This window comes from Tinamus guttatus, unplaced genomic scaffold (assembly GCF_059628265.1).
Source record: "Tinamus guttatus ecotype Peru unplaced genomic scaffold, ASM5962826v1 Tinamus_guttatus_pri_ptg000115l, whole genome shotgun sequence".
Lineage (NCBI taxonomy): Eukaryota > Metazoa > Chordata > Aves > Tinamiformes > Tinamidae > Tinamus > Tinamus guttatus.
In genome coordinates, this window is record NW_028288649.1 from 1,150,875 (window position 1) to 1,171,763 (window position 20,889).

The 20,889-nt window shown below is 41.3% G+C and overlaps 1 protein-coding gene across 2 annotated transcripts in view; it reads right to left on the reverse strand.

Moving 5' to 3' along the window:
- TARP (TCR gamma alternate reading frame protein) overlaps positions 1 to 20,889 on the reverse strand; it is a 29,301-nt gene that overhangs the window by 862 nt on the left and 7,550 nt on the right. The window contains exons 1-5 of one of the 2 annotated variants that reach the window (XM_088521064.1): positions 10,767 to 10,809; positions 10,333 to 10,648; positions 5,873 to 5,922; positions 879 to 1,178; positions 316 to 378 (exon numbers count right to left, since the gene is read on the reverse strand). In XM_088521064.1, the coding sequence (XP_088377190.1) occupies positions 316 to 378; positions 879 to 1,178; positions 5,873 to 5,922; positions 10,333 to 10,648; positions 10,767 to 10,809 (772 nt within the window). Of the gene's footprint in view, positions 1 to 315; positions 379 to 878; positions 1,179 to 5,872; positions 5,923 to 10,332; positions 10,649 to 10,766; positions 10,810 to 17,999; positions 18,249 to 20,889 lie in introns of those variants that run through there. The other variant, XM_088521063.1, reaches the window with a different exon arrangement.

Genomic DNA, 20,889 nt, shown 5'->3' on the forward strand with positions numbered 1-20,889 from the left:
ACCAGCTGAAGCTTTGAGCATTTGACAACTCAAGTTATGTAAAATAACATAATTTAATGTAGGCCACATAGGAAAGTAAGCCCCCAAAGAACTGGAGTGTGCTAATAAAGGCCAAGGAAGGAGAACCGCTTTTTATAATTCATACCAGATGTTAATTCAGAGTAGTGTTTAAGCATTTTTTAAGTTGCAGACACCATCAACTTAAAGTGTTTCTTGGAAACCATTTAAAAGGATTATTTTCATCGTGTTCTGAGCATGTGTAAAAATATTTAGTACTTATCTGACATGTGTTGTGTTTAAACACATTTTAATTACCTCGAGAAAAAATGGTACTGTTTCCTGCATTGCAGTCCTGATTCTCCATAGTAGTTGTAAGATCTAATGGAAAGAGAATTTATAAATCCAAATTATGCTTTTCTTTAACAGTAGTGAAACAGAAAAGAAGAGCCAGTACAGAAACAGCGAAATGGGAAGATATTATTAAATACTTAACATTTCTCTTTCATGAAAAGGAAAAATAAGAAAAATAGACTTTTAAGAACATTTCATAGAAAATGTTTATGAGTAGGATGCATTAGTGGAGAGAAATTAAAGGAAAAAAAGATTTTGTATACAGGTAAATGGGTATTTGTTGCCCTAATTCAGAGTTCTGCCTTTGCCATGCTTGGGGTTTTGCCCATGAGGCTGCTGCTTGGCTGTACCTTCTCCTGATGTGTGTTTTGGCTATGGTTGTGCCAAGGAGCACAGCCTCTTTCAGCAGCATTAACGCACTGGCTTATTTCTGTAATTTTATTGCAAAGCAAAAATGAGTTCTATGATATGTAGAACACCTTTTTAAATAATATAGAGAATGCCCCTCTTAAAATGGTAGTATATACCTTCTTTGGAAGTGTCGGAAAACGAATCTGTTCCACTTTCATGCTCATATTTGCAAGAATATTTCTTGTTTTTATTCTCCTTTGATACCGTTAACCAGGTTCCAATAGAGTATTGGCCGTCATCTGCAGATTTCCAGATTTCTCCTTTTTCCACATTGTCTGTTACTTCCTTTTCTCCCTCAGTCCACGTAACTCGAATAACTTCTGGGTAGAATTTCTCAACAAGGCAAATGTATGTCAGCTTATTTTCATTCTCGCTACTCAGGACTTCATAGTTTTTCGGTTTGGTATATCCCTTGTCTGGATTTGGTTTTGGAGGAAAAAAGAAAAGAGTAAAATAGAGAGTTTAAAGATCAATAATGTACATAAATAAGTATTTATGTGTTTTAATAAAAGATATAATTAAATATAAATATTTCACCTAGATGTGTGTTCAATTTTTTTCAGGTCAGATACTCATCGGCACAAACTAATTTCTTAGGAATGGCTACCTAAATGTGTTGTTAACAACATTTTAATTCTCTAATTTGTTATCTGGTGTTTTGGATGGGAATAGAAATATCCCATATACAAAAGGAGTTTTCAATAATAGGACAAGTGAACTTTAGCTGTTTCTTCTCTTGAACATAAAAAAAACCTCTTGTTTGAGCTCGACGGACTCTGACTTGGCATTCAAATTCACTATATACTAAATACTGTGTGAATGAATGCACAGGGCAGGTTTTTGATTCCACTCCGAAACAGTTACAGGGCTATGAGAATACAAAATAAGACCTTTTACTTTGTCTTTAAATGCATCAGCTGAAAGAAAACTAAAACAAATAGAGGTTTTTATGAGCAAAATGCAGCAAATCAAACTCAAAGTCAGAAGACAAGACACAGCCCAGATTTTGTAAATTTGTTTTGTTTAGAGAACATACAGATGTCTAGAGTCCTGAGAATGCTCAGTCTAAACTTTTTAATTTAAACTTTTTAAATTTAAATTTAAAACTGCTCAGTGACTGTGCTTCATTCATACATTTGTCTCCCAGTATGTTAATAAATCAGAAAATTTTAAAGACATATTTGGCATCTATTTGGTTATCTTTGAAAAATTGCCCTTTGCGTATCTGAAACATAAAGAGAGAGAGACAGATAAAGAATTAAATGTTATATGAAGGAGTTTTGAAAGTACCTCACCAACAATTTTTGAAGTATTTTATTAGGAAAAATAAACTTAAATCTAGTTATTTAAGACATGAAATATCTCTTCAAAAGGATTTTTAAAAGCTATTTTTGAGAATCACGTTAGAAAGTTGTATTGAAAAAACATTTAAGAAACTACATGACAATATAGAATAGACAGCCTTCAAGTGGTACAACTGTCAGAAAGTATATTTGTCTCCACAAGTCCTTGACCATTATCAAATAATAGTAATATGTCTTGGAATAACTTTGTTCATTTATTTATTTGACAATAGGATTTTAATAATGCTTATGCAGAGATAACTAAATGGAAAATTTGTCTGTAACTTATTAAAGATGAACCTACCTAGCTGTCAAATCCTTGCAGGCTTATGTCTCTGTTATAAAGTAGATAAGACACTTCATCTACTCTAGAGTAGATAAGACACTGCTTAAAGTAGATAAGCAATGAAGATCTGCTATATCTAAATAATCCATTTCAAAACTCATATTAATTTTGCAGATTTGGCTATTCTTTCTGAAGAAATTTTTTGTGTTGGCCAGGTAATGATATAGGATAAATACAGGAATATGGAATCACAAAATGCTCTGAACCAGGAAAGTTGAAAATGTTGTTACTTAAATATTAAGTTTATGTAAATGTATGAATTAAGATAATTGAAAGGAAAAAGTATTTTTATATTCGAACATCATATGCTTTTTTACTGGTATTGTACCATTGAGCTCATTTTGCCATCAATAGGGATCAATTGCCTCTCAAGATGAAGGCTTTTATTATTAGAGGAATCCAAATCAGCCAGGAATTGTCCATACAAAAATGACTTTTTAATATTTATTATAGAAGTGAATAGCAAAGTTAATAGACTGTTCTGGTTAAACATATACACTTCAGCAGTACATGTATAGCCAGTGCTCTTGGGTGGTTATTTTTGTCTGGTGAGAGCTAAATGCAGATTTAATTTGTACTTTTTAGAACATACTGTAAAAGGGTGATTTTTAAGGCAACAAAGAAATTTAGGCTTTTACCTCCCTGCACCACTGCATCCCTCCAGATGCCTATGGTAATCTCTACCATCATTTTTTGGCCACTAGAAGCAAAGGGTTTATAGCATTGGTTTGGATGAGTGGCAGAATTTCCATGCATTGTGAGAAAATACATACACATAAACATATATTTTCTGTCAAAAAGTTTACTTCTTTCTTTAAATGATTGGACATTCTTTCATATTGCATCCCCCCAAGAAAATACCAGGAGATTCTTTCAGGTACTTCATACTTTGTGTTCAAAAGAAAAAATAACCGAAACATAAAACTGTCTATCTTCAAAGCCGTAATCCTTATATAATGAATTCTCACTTATTTTGGAGATTGTCATTGAAAGAAATGAAGATGATGACTGCTAAAAATTTTATGGTCCCTTAGTATTAATTTAAGAGCTATTTTTATCTTCTTCTGTATGCATAAGACCTACCTACCAGGGATGCAAGATTAACTCCATTTCCAAAATTATTTCAGAATCATTTGAAAAAGCATGATGTAGATAGAACTTGTCCTAGTGCCACTGCTCTGCAAAACTTCATGGTTATTTTAGATGCTTCTTTCATATTTTCAAAGCTCAGCAAGATACCCTGCCTAATTTTCGTAGGCTGAAGTATAATCACCTAATTTGATTTTTTTTTCTTTCAGATTATCAAATCTGAAAAGAGAGAGAGAAGCTTCCAGCTGACATTTCATCATGTCTTGCTTGACAGCAACTTCTGATATCGTCACAGATAATAAAATACTGTACTCCTGGCCCACTGCAAGTCTCCCCACATACCCTAACCAGGCGTTGAATTTCGTTCTTTGTCATTACAAAAATTACGAAATTGTTTTTTAAAACACTTACCAGATACGATGAGTTTTGTGCCAGTACCAAATACCTTGTAATACTCACACTGATACATTTTCTTACAGAAACTGCTTGCAATATTTTGACCAGATAAGGATCAGCTTGTTCTATTTTTTTGGTGTACCTTTTTATTTTATTACTATTTTTTTACAATAATCATGTGACTAGGGAGAGTCAATTCATTTGTCTCTATTTTATGTAGAAAACTTGATTTGAACCTCAGCGAATGCTGTTATTCCCAGTGAGCCCTTACTAAAATGTACTTTAAATTCAATTTCAAGATAATTGCTGTTACTGATCTAAAAATATGCTTTGTGGAGAGTGAAAAGCACCATCAGAAGACCTCTTTGATCTGTTTGATCAGATATTAAGTAGAATTCAATCTGAAGCGATATAATTTTGATCAAGTACGTCCAATGTTTTTGGAAGGAAAGCTCAACGTTCTCAGTTTGACTTTCTTTCTTAATGGTAGCAGCAGTAATAACAATAATAAATATTGCAAGGTTTCTGCAAAAGCTAGGAAGAGACAGCAGCCTTTCAACCTTGAATTTCTTCGGACAATTCTGGGCATACCTCTGTTAACTCCTGTCATTAAGTTGTCTGGTGTACTCCTAAACAAATTCTTTTTGCTCTTCAAATAATTTAAATAACCTAAAACTTTGTTATTTTCTTTCAGAACTGCTTAGAAATTTCACAGAAGTTGAACATGCATCTTTAAAGAAAAAAGGATCTTTTAGTTCCCTTAGTGTTATCTTTGACGTATTTTGATTCATCTTTAAAAACAAAATTATAGTGACATTAGTTATACTTCTATGTTGCAATAATTGCTGTTTCCCACTTTTCATAAATAAACACAAAGCAATTAGGTTTTTCTCTATTGTGAAACGCTACCTAAGCAGAAAATACTCCTTAAGCATTTAGTAGGATTAAAACTGGTGGGAACTAAAACAGCAGAACACTTCACGCAATCCAGATCTAACCATTGCGATGCATTGAAAAAGTTCCAAGCTTTACATTTCACTTACCTGAAACAATCAGCTTGGTCCCACTTCCAAATACTTTTACATCAGCATACCACCATGCGACAACGCTTAGCAATATCTCCTGCACTTCGCTTTCTTTTCATAAGCTACAGAAAACGTCTGTCTCGGAGGATGGTTAACACCCAACCCTCTGCAGTAATTACAATTTTAGTAAGGACTACAGTCTTAGGAATACTTTGATTTTTGCAGTTAGTAGGAAGTTCACATTTCCAAACGCAGTACAATAATTTCACCTCTGGGATTTCTATAACAAAGATCTGTTATCTCTAGTCTGTTAGTTTTTTGTGTGCAAGTACTTCAACCTGGCCTTCATTTCACTGCAGCAGAAGGAAGCTTTGAAAACACATGCTTTCAGGTGGGTGACAAACTGCCAGTACTAAAACATTCTACTCCGGTTGCATATCAACATTCTATGAAAACTAATGATTCTTTGAGATAAAATACTTCAGCAAACTCAAAATGCAAATACAAAAGGAAACCAGTCATTTACAGAGCCAGGGGCTGCAAGTCTGTGCCATTCCCAGCAATTTTCCTCTGCAGTCGATGGAGACTGAACAAGCTCTAGCAACAAGAAATTTTTATATTTCTCACTTGCTACCCTGGCAGTTGCTCTGTAAATTTCAGGCATTTTCATTTTCCTTCCCTCGAGCAGCACGAAGAGCACCTCATCCTTAATACATTTTCAGTAACTCTTCTAAAAGTGCGCACAGTATTCACCAGATCCACATATTTCTTCCCCATCAACCTATCCATCGGGAGCTCTATACATAGATGACAGACAAAACAGATTATTTTTCATGCACTATTTCCTTCTCATTTATCTTTTTGGAGCACTCCATTTAGCAGGGGAAAACAATATCAATTACGGTACTTACTGGAGACAATTAGCTTGGTGCCCAGGCCGAAGTATTTGATCCAACGCGCATCCACAGTAGATTTTGACTTTACAATAAGTAGAAGCACTCTGTTTCTGTTCTGTCACTGGAGAGAAAAAAAAAAAAAAAACTTTCCAACCAGTCCTTGGAACTGCTGGAAGGATTCCTGGGCCATCTTCTGTTTGGAGAACATCAGGTATTTCAGGCTTTTGTCCAGTTGTTCATCAGATCCCTAAATTCCCTTCAGAGCAAGTCGCTTTCTCAAAGCATTGCAAAATTGTTAGATAATACCTCTATGTTATGTCTAAGAATGAGAACTAGGTGAAGGCTTCTTTCCAAGTTTAAACAAAAAAGTCCATATGGTTTCACATGCTAGAAAATCATGGTTGTGATCCTGCCCATTCTCAAAGGCATAAACTCCTTCTCAACTGCAATTATGTAACATCAAGTATTACTAGGATGTAATTATTTTTAGCTGTCCTACAAGTTAATACAATTGAGCAGATGGAAATGAAGGAGAGCCATGACAAGCCACTCTGCCCTGCATCTCAAAGGGATCCGTAAGCTGCACCTTGTATTTTCTGTGTTCAGTACGTAGTTATTTTCTTTTCACCTCTTGGAATCATTCCAGTCTCTGTAATACCGGATTACTCAAACCTTTACATATACCGGAACATGAGGGAAAAGGCCTTTTCCTTTGCACACTGGTTTCTTGCAAAACAGGCCAAGATAACATCTGGGGAAACCAAGCTTCTGTCAGTCAAATAGTCTGCGTGTATAACTTCCCAATTAATAGAAACTGAGTTTGAGTGCTTTCAGGATCATGTATGGCATACACATGTGCCCAAATGGGTGCTCAAAAGACTGAAAAATAAAGCAAAGATGATACTTTATGACTACTAAGATATTTGTGACTAGAGAGAGAATTAAGTTCTTTCAATTTGCATGAGACAAAAGCTATCGCATACCCCAAGTGTTTCTGTCAGGGAGGACTCTCTTTTCTTACCGTAATTGCCATTTTGGTCACCTCATACAGAGTTGAAATTGCAGCACTTTTTAATCTCATCAGATTCAGGTTTTTCAATTAGATACACTTCAAGGAACTAAGCGAGGATGAGATCTGGGTACTGCAGCAAAGGAAAATTTGAAAGAGGGCTTTGATGCTTGACAGCAGAGGAAAACTTTTGTCAGTGAATTTTTTGGTCATGACAGACAGCATGCAAGGTGGCAGGGCGATTTCAAAAACTTACCAGAGGACCAAAGTGGGATGTCTAACTTTAGGTTAACTGGTGTTTTTGACACTGGATAAAAATGAAGATCAAGTTTGTTTGCTTGTTTGTTTGTCAGAAAGAAGAGGGAAGAAGAAGGAGATAATAAGACTACATTAATCAAGGCCAGGAAGGTGTTAATCATAACAGAGTAATGAGTTATGGGAAAATGAATGAAAGATGAAAGATTTAACTATATTCACTATACTGATGGTCAAGTAAGGTTGCAAGTTACACAGAGAAATGGTGTCAAATTGAACAGAAGTGCAGATGGCAGAGGTCCAGGAGGAGCAGTGTGACTTTGCAGCAGCAAATTAAATGCAAAAAGTCCTTTCAGCCACCGAGGCAGATTGCAGATTGCTGTGATCAGCTGGTGAACAGGGAGGGCTACAGAGCCCTAGTTCCTGGTAGCTCGCATGGTCCTGTGGGCACCAGGGGAAGACTGGCTCCTACACTGACCTTTTCTGAAACAATATGCTCTTGGCAGAACCCAAAATGACCACAGCAAATAATAGACAATTCAAGCCTACTCACTTTCCCTCCTATGTCTTTTGGACATTTTAAAAATCTTCATGGTGCATGAACAGGAATGGTAGTGAGAGACAGTTGTCTGGTTCATAAAGAGTCCTCATCTACTCTGTGTATGAATAGAAAGTTGATTTAATTAGCTGGAATTACTTCTTTGCACCTCTATGCCTTAAGTACTGGACCAAAGCACATATCTGTTTACAGATTCTGGTTACCTATAGGCATGCGTCTAATGTTGAGCTTACTTCCAACATTACACTTTGTGGAAGTAATTACGAGGGATCTATGGCTTATGAGACATAAATGTGAAAAGCTAAAAAATATAAATGTGGATACACTTAAACAAGGAAAACTCTCTTCTTTGGTAATGCTGTCTCCAACTTTGGAAGGTCATTCAGGTACATCACTACCATGCAGAAAGGCAGTGAAACAAAGATAGTGATAAGCAAGAAGGATGTGGAAAAGTGATTAAATAGAGCCAAAAGAATGAATAAAAACACCCATATCCATATTTTGGGAAGAAAAACTAGAAATTCTTCCTCCTCCCGCAGATGCTAACTTTTAAAACAAAATAAGACTAAATTTATCACTGTTTAAAATCTTACATACCTTCACGCTAAAGCTTATTATTTCAGTTTTCTTCGTCAAGCTGGAGATTTTCAAAAGTTTCAGTACAATATGCTGAGGAACAAGAATATGGAGAAGTGCTTTTTTGTTGTTGTTGTTTTTTGTTTTTTTTTTTTTGTTAAACAAATCCTTACAGCTGGCAGGCTTGAATGAAAGGAGATGAACCTGAAATGCAGAGGTTGACTGGCCTTGAGTTAGGTAGTTACCTTGCACTATTTGCATTTCTCATTTTCTCAGTAGAAATCTCTAGCTTTTTGGGGATGAAATCTCAGCCTACACTGAACATATTTTGGTTCTCTAGAACCAACATGTGAGGGCAAACTGCTCCTCCACACTGAGGGAGATGAACTGGGATCTTTTCAAATATTTTGTGGTTCAGATGCTGGTGGAGTATTTGTTTAGATGATGTTTGAGTTTCTACCAGAGTGTGTAGTACCAGTAGGCACAGTAATAAGTAGCAGCATCCTCTGTGATTACATTTTTTATTGTGAGAATGCAGAGTTTCTGGCTAGAAACTCTTTCAGCCATATACTTGTGCTCTTGGAAGTTACTATCTACAGTCATTGTCTCTCCTATAAGGTAGAACATCCTATCTGGAGCTTTATCCTTCTTCTGTTGATACCAGTGTATGATGGTGCCTTCAAAATTTCCAGAGAAGTCTTTAAAGTGACATTTCAGACGTACGCTTCCTTTAGACTTGGTGATGGATATAGGGCTCTGCTGGGGAATTTCTTGTGCAAATCCACCTGGAAAGAAAAAAAAAAACATTAATTGGAATTCAGGGATTTTAGTGCAGCAATGAGCAACTCTGAAGTAAGAAATTAAGGAAGGACTTACAAGACCAAGCCATTGTGGCTATACAAGCTGCCAGCAGCGACATGCTTGTCGTGCTCTGCGGCCACTGAGAGTCAGAAGAGAGAGAAACAAGCCCCAGTGTAAGCCAAACAACATCTCATGGGGGTAGGTGGCGTCTCCCTTGGGTGGCAGTCAGTGACACTGTTTTTTAAGCTAGAGAAATGCATCCTCTGCGCTGGGAGCACTAGAGATAAGGGGAGCCAATGATGGTGAAGGAGATGGGAGGATCACCTCTCAGGCTGGGGCTATGGCATCCACAAAGCTCCAGCTGCACCAACATGCTGTCCCCTGTGACACACCAAGCTGCACTGGCCATGGTAAAGCCTCTTGGGACATGTGCTTCCAGGGTCCACAATGAGTTCATCATTGCAAAATGGGCATGATAACAGCAGCTGCCTTGGTGAGGATGGATCCCGACTCAGGAAGCCTCCTGAGATCAAATCCTGAACACTGGAGAAAGGTCCTGAGAAAAGTAGATGAGAAAATCCAAGTGAAGTGCCGGAGCAATGGGTACCACAAGTCACTGCATGGGGAAGGCAGAAAACAGCAAAAAGTAGGTACTATCCACGGAATTAAGAAGCACTACGGAAAATTGCCATGGGATACTGTGAGTAAAGACAGCACAGCAACACAGGCATGTGAGAGCACCCATTTCTGGCTAAGAGCTTGAGTATTGTGCCGTTGACTAGCCTTGAGGATATCAATAGAATTCAGTGAAATCAGTGAGCACTTGGGTGCCTAAACTTCCCCTTATGTTTAAGACTTTCAAGACTGAGATTACTGGTGTTACCCATCATTTGTGCCTACTCTGGAATATAAAAAAGTTGATATACTGAGCATATACCAGGCTTTACTGCTTCCCTCCAGAACTGCCACATTTTTGTGATTGTGCAAACCGCACTGAAGGAGCCAGTGAGTTCCCTCTATTCATATGCTAATTCCTAAGGCAGTAAAGACTTTCTCTATGCCTAAAATAAAGTACATGCGTGTTTGATGATCAGAGTGCTAACGACGGCACATGTTTCAAAACAACAGCTGTGCATAGGTAGCACAGAATGGTTTGGATTTTCTCCAGCTGATACGTCTTTTCAGATGAGGCAAGTGACTGTGGTTTCACACCATTAGAAGTTCAGATGCTGAGAGAGTTTTGTATAACTGATCTCTGAGTTTCTACCACAGTGAGCGTTCCAGTAGGCACAATAGTAAGTGGCAGCATCATCTGGGGTTACGTCTTTTATTGTAAGCACACACCGATCCTGGCCAGAAACTTTTTCAGCCATGTACCTGTTCTGTTGAAAGCCACTTTCAACAAAAGTCTTCCCTTGTGAGAAGTACAGTAGCCTCTTTGGGGGGTTTCCGTCCTTCTGTTGGTACCAGTGTATGACAGTACTCTCAAAACTTTCCAGTAAGGTAGTAATTTCGCAGCTCATGCGTGCACTTTTTCGGGCCTTGGTGATAGATACAGGGCTCTGCTGAGGAATTTCTTGAGCAAATCCATCTAGGAAGAATAAAAGAAGAAAAGAAAGAATCCATTATAATTCAGGGATTTGGGAATATGTCATTCAGTGCAACCATGAACACCTGTTAGAAAGCTAAGGAAGTAAGACAGGACTTACGAGACCAAAGCAGTGAGGCCATAAGAGCTGTCAGTAGTAACATGTTCACCTGTTGCATTCAGCAGATGATAAGAGTCAGAGAAGAAGAAAACAAGTTCCCCGGATGTGGACTGGTACAGAAGAAGGAAGTGACTCATCTGAGCAAATCCAGTGACAGGTCTGTTTGCAAGTATATGGGGCCACATTTGCAGAAAACCCACTGCAGGCTGGAGAAGGACTTAGGCCAGGAAATGCTAAAAACGGTGAGAAGGTTTTGCAGATAGATGAGAGAAACATTTGTGAATCCAAGGATTCTGAACATTAAACCTGAGCTAGAGTCAGAGAGATAGGGTTAAAAGAAAGGACATCTCCAGCTGTGTAACAGGGTGTGAAGAGTCCAGCCCAGAGGTCACCAGCGAGTGCCTGAGGGTTGCCAGTCTCTGGCCAGAGATCCACATCAGTGTCCTTAGTACTAGCCTGACTGAGCAGGAAGCATCTCACCATACCATCAGGGACCTCATTTTGTTACTTTAGCTCAATTATTACACAGCTCCGGTGCACTGAAATGTCCAGGATGCCCCTGTGCCTGTGGTGCCCCCCACAGAAGAAGCATATGAGCTTGTTGCATATCAAACTGCACCTGCTATGGCAACTGTACAGTGGAGATGACCCCAGTCTTTGGTTTCAAATGTGGGAGGAAATATACAGCTGCAAGATTTCAGTTTCAAAGCTCAGATAAGGTGCAAACACTTCTTGGAAAGAAAGACTTGTAAACAAATGCTGCCTGTGCACAGAATGACGTCTGCTTGTCAACTGCCATTGCTGAGGTGCCTCTTGATAATGTCATATGGACTTCATGAGGAATCTCTCCTGCAATAAAACAGCAGTGGCTGTGAGACCCTCTGGCCATGAGGGAGGCAAGCTGCTTCACCCTATCTCATTTATGCCATCAGCTGTGTGAAGCAAGGTAGCATCAGGAGGAGTGTTCCCAGCAGGTCAAGGGAGGGGATCCTCCCCCTCTACTCAGCTCTGGTGAGGACTCACCTGAAGTATTGGGTGCAGTTCTGGGCTCCCCAGGACAAAAAGCGTGTTGAGCTCCTAGAGAGCGTGCAGTGCAGAGCGACAAAGATGATTAAAGGACTGGAGCATCTGTCATATGAGGAAAGACTAAGCGAGCTGGGCCTGTTTAGCCTAGAGAAGATTGAGAGGGGATCCCATCAACATGTACAAGTATCTGAGGGGTGAATGGGGCCCAACTCTTCTCTGTGGTGGCCAGTGACAGGGCAAGGGGTAATGGGTACAAATGGAAACACAGGAAGTTCCATCTTCATGTCAGGAAGAACTTCTTTACTGTGAGGGTGACAGAGCCCTGGAAGAGGCTGCTCAGAGAGGTTGTAGAGTCTGCTTCTCTGGAGATCTTCGAAACCTGCCTGGATGCCACCCTGTGCCACGTGCTCTAGGGGTCCCTGCTGGAGCAGGGGGGTTGAACTAGATGATCTCTAGAGATCCCTTCCAACCTTAACCATTCTGTGATTCTGTGATTAAGTACATGTTATTGAAAGGCTAGGAAAGGCATCCATGTTTGCAGAGCTTCAGATGAAAGACAGTCAGAGAAAAATGCCTGTCTCTGTGTGGTGGCAGTATCGGTGGGATTGTTCCCGTCCTTTTGGTAAATAATGATGGAGAGGTCAATTTAATTCTCTAATTTAGTTCTCTAATTTAATTATTGTGCCATCCTGAGGAGGATAAGAAGTGAGTTAAGGACTGTCAGGCACAACAAGCGGTGTGTGTGGCTTAAGATCATGGGAATGAGAAAGATAGATAGAAATATGAAACAGATTTTAAGGTGAAAGAGCAGAGACGCAGACAGAAAGTCAACTCATTTCAGATACCTCCAGTGACAATTCTGCCCTATGGGGCACTATGGCCCCCTAGGTGGAAATAGAAAGGACCTAAGATGAAGGATCTTATGCAAAAAAGTAGTTAGAATAGTAAAAGAGCAAAGATGATCCATAAAGAGAGAAATAGAAATGACAGGCAATTCAGTAAGCCTTACACAGCTGAGCTTCTAAAGTCCCTGTGACGACTCTTTTGGAAGACTTAGACATACTAGGAGAGGGACATGTGGATGCATAGATAGATTGGTAGATAGATAGATAGACAGATAGATTACAGGTATCACAGAATGAGTGACAGTTGTCACTCATGAGTGACAGAAATGAGTGGGGGGGATGAGTGACACAATGCACTTCACTCATGTGAAAGAAACAGTAATAGGTTTTATTGATATGGAAAATGGTTTCACAAGATTCTATGGCAAGGTCACTTATTACTGCATGGAAGTTCAAGATACACACAGAATTATCAAGGACACCCTCCCGTTGAGTCACGGGGGTATAGATTGGACCTCCTTGCTTTCCAAACTGCTTCTGGGAGGAGTCTGGGTGTGGCTAGATCCAATGCTAGTCCCAGTCCTGGTCAACGGTTTATGACTGAGGGATTTTCTGCACAGCTACATTTACAAGTTCAAAAGAGATAGAGAGTGCACTGTAGTCACTTGCCACGAATCTGTAGTGGCAAGGATCTCTCAATCCTGAGGAGTATCCTTGAGAGGCACTAGTACAGCTAGGAATGGACCCTCACCTTGGATATCAGTTATGGTATAATAATGTTTTTCTAGATGTGTTAGTCTCAGGTGTACCAGATGAATACTGTTCCTAAATGGCTGAATAGTGTTCAAACCATGCATAGAGTTATTCATGCCAGGACACACACACAGCCTGAGGACCTCTTAAACTGAGCTGGACAAAAATGCTGTTAGAGTTGGAGGAGTACATCAGGATTTCAATTCCGACCTTAGGGAAAGTGGTGCAACAGCAACAAAACTCTGAGTTTGGGTTTTGGAGTGTTTTGCATTCAGGCAAAGAATGAATTTGATGATCCCTGGGGCGTTTCATTTTCCATCAGTCTGGCATCATGCTTGCAACAGACTACTTAGTTCACCCTCAGTCATGAAGAGGAATCCTTTCCTACCTTTCCAAACATCTGATAGACACAGTGCATTTACAGCAGAATTCCATTCTGAAAGTCTTTGCTACAACTCTTGAGGTCCAATTTTGCTTGTGAATGCACCTGTGAGAATGGTTGGAGAAACAACCCTGTGGTTTTCAGTGCATCTACTGATGCTAAATTCATTTTTATTTTCTTAAGAATCATCATTCTGGTTAAACACTCTGCTTAAAATCTGTGCCTAAAATATACTAGCACTAATGTTGTAATGGCTTAGTGGCTCTGAGCTAGTTAAGGGTGATTTTCCTTGGGAGATGGACTTGTATTCCATATCACCCATTAGAAGCATGGAATCACATTTTCAGCCAATGAAGCACATCTATATATCCAATATGTATATATCCAAAATGCATTTTTACACATGCATATTAATGCCTACATATATAAAACAGTAGTAGTACATAGCTGTTCTTTGTATCACACGTTAGAAGTCTAGCTAAATCCTACAAAAGGGCATAAAAGCAAGCCCTGCAAGAACACTATATAGAGGTACAGGAACTTTGAAATCAACACTACAGAGATATTTGTGTTCATTTTTCAAGAACATTTTACAAGATATTGAGCATGTGCACTCACTTCTAATTCAAGGCTCAAAAGCTAAATATTAAATTAGTTTTATGAGTTAGCTGTGAGACAAACACAAGTCTTTGTGGCTTGCTAAAAGCCTTTGTTCTTAGATCTTCATATGTAAAAGCCAGTAGATTCCATTCAGCTGAAGCGCCAGTGACTCTCCACCTGTCAGAAACATTGCCCATGGAGGGGGTTTCTTCTCTGGACACATTTGATGAGGATTTGTGTCAATGTAAGAAGGTTTCCTGGGATGCTTGTGGAATGAAAGGAAAAGGAGGACAAGAGGAATCTAGGAGGGAGGATGTGGAAGAGAGGGAATGTGCAAGGTCATCAGGTCTTCTCTCCTATTTTTAGTTCCCCATCTTCATTTCCTCATGGCAAGATAATGAGGGCATGGAGAAATGTTTGTCTGCATGCTGCAGGGCTTCTCAATAGCACAGCAAAGTGGTCCTTTCACAACCATCTTTTGCTCACATGCACATACACATGTGTTCACAGCCAGGAGAATACTGCTGTCAGCAAGCAGCAAAGTACTATCCCGATCATTAATACCATCTATTACAAAGTTGCAATTAGAACCTCTTGAATTTCTATTCTCACTGTTTGTTAGAAAATAGCTAGAGAGAGAAGGAACATGGAAATACCTGCATTTTGGCACAGTTCAGAGCTTGTGGTTCAGAGGGAAAAATGCCTTTTTGTGTGGCTTAGCATTACCCTTCTGACATTGTGGTCCTCGATAAAAACCAGTAGGCGCAAAAATAAAAACCAGAATCCTCTGCAGTTAAATCATCTATTATGAGAGCATAGATGGAGTCACTAGGATGTTTCTGAACCTTAAACTTCCAGCTAGGGGACCCGTCATCATATGTTGGTGTCTGTCCTGAGATATACAAAATCCTCTGCGGTGGCTTTCCAGGACGCTGGTGATACCAGTGAACGAGGTCTTCGCTGCCCATGCTGCATGCTATACTGGCAGAGCTCTTCTCCACCTTGCCCATCAGCTTTGGGCTTTGCACCGGGATTGTTTGTGCACCTGCACCTACAAGAGAAAGAGGATAAATTGGGCAATGGGAAGAAGATGCCAAATTTTGGAACAAGGAGGCTTTTCTCAGGATGCCTGAGCACATGGGAAGAAGAGAAGAAGGAAAAAAGGACTTACAAGACCAAAATGGAGTTCCCAGAAGGACTGGCAGCAGCAACATGCTGCCTGTTGGGGTTAAACCTGGAGCTGGACTCAAGGCAAAAGCACCGTAAAGCTCTTTAGGTAGAAAAGAGAGTAGAGCGTCTGGGAGGAGGAAGTGACTCATCTGGTACAGTTAATGGCAGTTCTCCAACTCCCTCCAACTCATTCCCATGGAGTGTTATAGCTACTGACAAGCTAAACCACATTGGGAATGCTGTAGAGAGGAGTTCAAACACTCACCCTGAAATCCATTTTGTTCCACTATTACTTCACTCTTCTCCAACGTGCATGCAAATGCTAAGCACACACACAGCATCTCCAAATGCCCAGTGCTTCCCTTCACAAAGTCGTCCACCTCTCCTCAGACACTGCAAGACTCTGCTGAAAGCCCATCTCACTATCCTGCCCTAGCAAATACTGCCTTTTGTTTCACAGATGGGATTGCTGGTGGTCAAACAGATAGCAACAGCTTGCTTCACATCATAGTCGATGTGTCAGCAAGTTGACTTCTCTCACTCGTGTGTGTCCCTCTGGACTGCACACCATCTCCTGCGGGACAGTTTCTCTGGCAGTAATGTCCTGTGGGCAGAACGATGCCTGGGTACACCTCCTATGCAGCTGCCTGACTTCCTTGCTAATGGGATTGTAGATCCCTTTAGCTGGGCAAAGGCAGCAGGAGTCTCACGAGCAACAGAGCTCAGCAGAATTCAGCACGCTGCATACAGGGAGGCTTAGGGCGTCTCTGTTTTGACCTGTGGTTGTCATCGAAAACTGGGAATACACCTCTTAACACCAATTTAGTATTAAGAAGCAGGCATTCGCTTTAGTGCAGACCTGGGTGCATGTGGGATAGCTCCACCTATCGTGCACACCCTAAGATGTGCTTGCTAAAGCTTTTATTTCTCTATTATCTACATATGCATTAAACTCTAGGACTAGTCTTTCATATTCATTCTATTTCCCAGAACTAATTACAATACTCCCCATCCTTGTGCGCGTGTACACACTGTCCCTTTGGTGGTTTTTGGTGGTCCTTTGAGACACCTTGGTGGTCGTCTCGCTGGTTCCACTTGATGACAACCTGGAATTCACTTCCATAGATGGCCCCATTCTGGCTCAGAGGCCCTGTTTTGGAGAGAAATGAAAAATCAGGAGGGAAACTGCATCAGAAACTTCCCTTACCCCAACACAGACACTGACGCATGCACACACGCTATACGGCGTTGCTGCCATTTACAGTGGGTCACACTGGGACTTTGTCCCACAGCAGGACAGCTTCCTGCGGGAGGGTAACACCAGTGACGTGAAGTGGTGAATGCCAGAGCCAGATCACAACCAACCAAGCACATGCGAATGATGGCCCTATGGTTACTGTACCTGCTTAAATCCAAAGGATCCCAAACTGCATTGGATCATGGCTCAGCGTTTCCTTTGGAGCTTGCCAAAAAAAAAAAAAAAAAGAAAGAAAGAAAGAAAGACAAAAAAATCCCATCAGCTTAACTGATGCAAGGTTAGATCTGATCTAACTGCTCTTGAAAAACACGGATGCTATAAGCAGGGAAGTCCAGAAGCAAGAACCTGCTTCACTGCAACCGATAGCAACATTACATGGATGCAGCTGCACAGCCCAGTTCACAGGCAGCATCCCCGGAAACCTGTTGAAGCCGGTCGCTCAGCCGGGCTTGTAGCCAACTTAACCGCAGACGTCCTCCAAACTAGCTTCGGAGGCCAAACCCCTGGAAATGAGGAAGAAGAGGAGGAAGGCTGGACCCTCGAATTGAGGGCTGGGACCCCTGACTGGCATGAGCACCTGCACACCCGGTGGGGAGAGCTGCGCAACTAGAGGTGGAGTTTGTCTGCCCCCCGGGCTGCCTCCTGGGTCGGGCTGACCCTCTGTGCCAGGATGCACCGGGCATAAAAGCGGACAGTGCGGAGAGAGCGGGGCAGGGGAGAGGAGAAACTCCCAACTCTGAGGCCTACGCTATTTCCGTGGGAGCCGGTCAGCAACTCTCTCTCTCTCTGATCTGCCAGCTCGAGAGGATGTTCGGGCCCAGATTGGCAGGTATCACCTCATGAGTAGTTATCCATACTTTGCTTCTTTTATGTGCTTTCACCTGAATAAAGGCTTGATGTAGTCACCTTGTTCTGGCTGATTATTGCCGAATCCTGAGCCCATCCGGAACACCATGCCAGCCCTAGTAGAGTAAATTCTTATTTTTCTGTGCCTTTTCCTTGTGATAGATGCAGAAATTTGTGTCGGGTGCTTTTGTGTAGATGTGCCTGCAACAAAAGAAGTAGAAAACATCCTAAGGATGGGGTTTATTGACTTTTGGCACAGGCTGTCTATGGTCTGCTAATTCTGTGAGACTCCCAGTAGGCGCAGTAGTAGGTGCCTTCATCACTAGGCTTTATGTCTTTTACTGAGAGAGTACAGACATTGCGTTCTTTCTTGCTAGCAAAATACTTTTTCTCATAGGATTCCTGATCATAACTAATATCTCTTCTCGTTCTGATATACAGAAGCCATTCAGGACCTTTGGGAGGAACGTGCCGGTACCAGTGTATATAAGCATTCTGGAAGTCGTTTATGCCCTCAGCTGTACAGTCAATATAGGCTGTTTTGGTCTTTCCGCTAGAAACAGATGTTTTCGACTGTTTCAGAAGCACTTGTGTCTCCGCATCTAGAAAGAAGAGAAGGGAAATAAAAAGAGAACAAATACTTTGAGCTGGCTCTTCATTCCTGCATGTAAATACGGAGTGCTGCCTGACGCTGTTCCCTGAAGCCCCATTGTGAGAAAAGGGACATACAAGACCAGGCTGAAGCCTGGACCAGGACCGGGAGCAGCAGCATCCTGAGGGCTCCTGCTTGTTGCCGTCTCAGCAGAAACAAGGAGCGCTCTCCTTGCTGGTGGCAGAGCTGTGGCCCAGGAAAGGAAGTGACTCATTTCAGCGTCATCCAAGAGGGTCTCCTGGCGCCAGAGGGCATTTTGAGATAGAGTCATTCAGCACAGACACATTTAGAATTCTGATTATCGCTTTTAAACAAGCCGCATCTCTTTTCACTCTCTCCTTCAAACACACACACACACAGAATTAGTTTAACTCCTGTACAAAGTAAGTGCAGGTTCTGAAGCTATTTTGATGCCTGCATCTATGCAAGGGAAGGCTGCTAAAGGTTGTCCAGAATCAGGTACTTTTCCTCATGTACAGTGCCTATATAAGGAAGGCAAAAGAACAACTTGGAGATCAATGAATTTAAGGATTTCAGATGACATCCCGTTACAAAAGTTGGATGCTGAAGGCCAGCAAGGCAAGGGGAGCTTGGCAGCAAGCTTGTCTTGCTGTTCTTGCTATTGCTTCTAGCCACAGGCAACTTGTGACCCTACCCCCAGGGAGGCATCTAAAGTGCTGAGTATTATAGAAAGAAACAGAAGTGTTTTGCAGCTCATAAAGGTTTAGCTGAAACAAAGATGATTAGGAAGAGCATCCACTTGATGGATGCGGCCGACGGCATAAACTAAAATGGCACTCCAATCCCTGCAGTTTTCCTTCCAAAGAAAACTAAAGCAAATCCTGTTCTGTTGTTGCCATATTCTTACTTTGATGATGTTAGCCAGCTCTTTATTTATTCATTTATGTATTTATTTGCTCATGTCCTCTTCTACTGCTGTGACAGGGTGCTCTTTCACACTTCTGTGAGGATTAGCCAACATCCCAAGGCTAAATGGGTACTGGAGAAGGGCTATCAGAGGCCAGTTATGCTGGGGTCCTTCAGACCAGAGTTCTCTTCTCCTGTGATATTAACAAGTTGTTGTTGGTGCAAAAGAAAATGGTGTGAAGCACATTCTTAATTTCCTATTTGCAAAATGGAAATATAAATAAATACCTGTTTTTCAGTCACTGTTTGCTGTGCAGGCTCGCTATCGTGCTAGAGGAGAAATGTCACAAAATCAGAGTGTCATAAGTGGAGCTGCTTACTTTCAAATGGGAAACAAATCATTTTTTTCTTTTTTTTCTTTTTTTTTTCCATAGGAGCATGAAGGGGTAGATTGCACCTGCAGCTCTGAGCAGTGCTTTATTTTCACTCCCATCCTTTCATACTGCAACAAGAAGAATGCAACTGGGCGATCTTCTATGGATGATGTCACTTGAAGGGTACCTTGGAAAGATCTTTCCTTCCTTTAGCTAGCCCACCCTGCCCTCCATCTGGAAGCATTTCCCAGAGGCAATCCAGCCATGACTAGGAAATCTCCCTTTTTGCTATCAAAGTGAAGCAGCTGTGTCTCACTGGAACTTGGTGGGTGAATGCCTGGGGATGTCTCCAAATGCTTTCAAATGTTTCAGGGTGTTCACGAGAAAGAAGCAGTCTTTGTGCAGGTTGCCTATGTCTTTTGACTGCTGTGCATCCCATCTAGCACAGTAGTAGGTGGCAGCGTCTTGTGGGGTTACTTTGCTGACTGTCAGGGTGCAGACAAATTGCAAGTGGTCCTTCTCGATACTGAACTTCCCATCATCGGAGTTATTTTCAAGGAAGAGCCTGGATGACATGTAGGCAATGCGCTCAGGAGCGGCATTCACCCTCTTTCGGTACCAGTGAATAAAAGTAGTGGCAAAGTCAGCAGCTGACACATGGCAGTTGATGAGCACTGTTTTGCTTTCTGGCTTGGTGATGGATATTGGAGTTTGCTGCAAGGCTTGTGCCAAAACACCTACACAGAACAAAGGAAAGAAAATGGAAATGTGAAAGAGAAAAAGAGCTCTTCCCTTTTTGCCACAGAAGAGCGTGCAGGAAGGAGGGCGAGCAGGGCGCTTCCAAGAAAAAGCAGCTACGAGGATAAACACCCTCAGCGGCCACATTCTCACTGCCCTCCTTCGAGTTTCACTGAAGCAGCCTCAGCACCCTGTGAGAAAAGTGGTGGGAAAGCCCATGGGAGGGGCAGAAATAACTTCTCTTAGCACCATCCGATTGATTAAGTAGTCGAGCGCCTATTACTTAACATGAACAGAGCATAGGTTAGTGGCCTCAAACAGCCAAGCAGCAGGCAGGTGTTATTTGCTACATCCTGCCACCACGAGGCGAGCTTTCAAACCCTGGCCTCCCGGGGCTGACAGCCCTGAGGAGGTTTCTGTATAGGCTGTGCAAAGGTTTTCTGTGGTTGTGTAGTCCCAGAAAGCACAGTAATACGTTGCCTCCTGCTGCTTTGTTACTCGTTTTATGGTCAGAGTAGAAATGAGTGTCGAGGCCTTCTTCTCTGCATGAAATAATTCCTTATTGGCCTGTTCATCAATTACAAAATCTCCTTGTGCCACATACAAAATGCG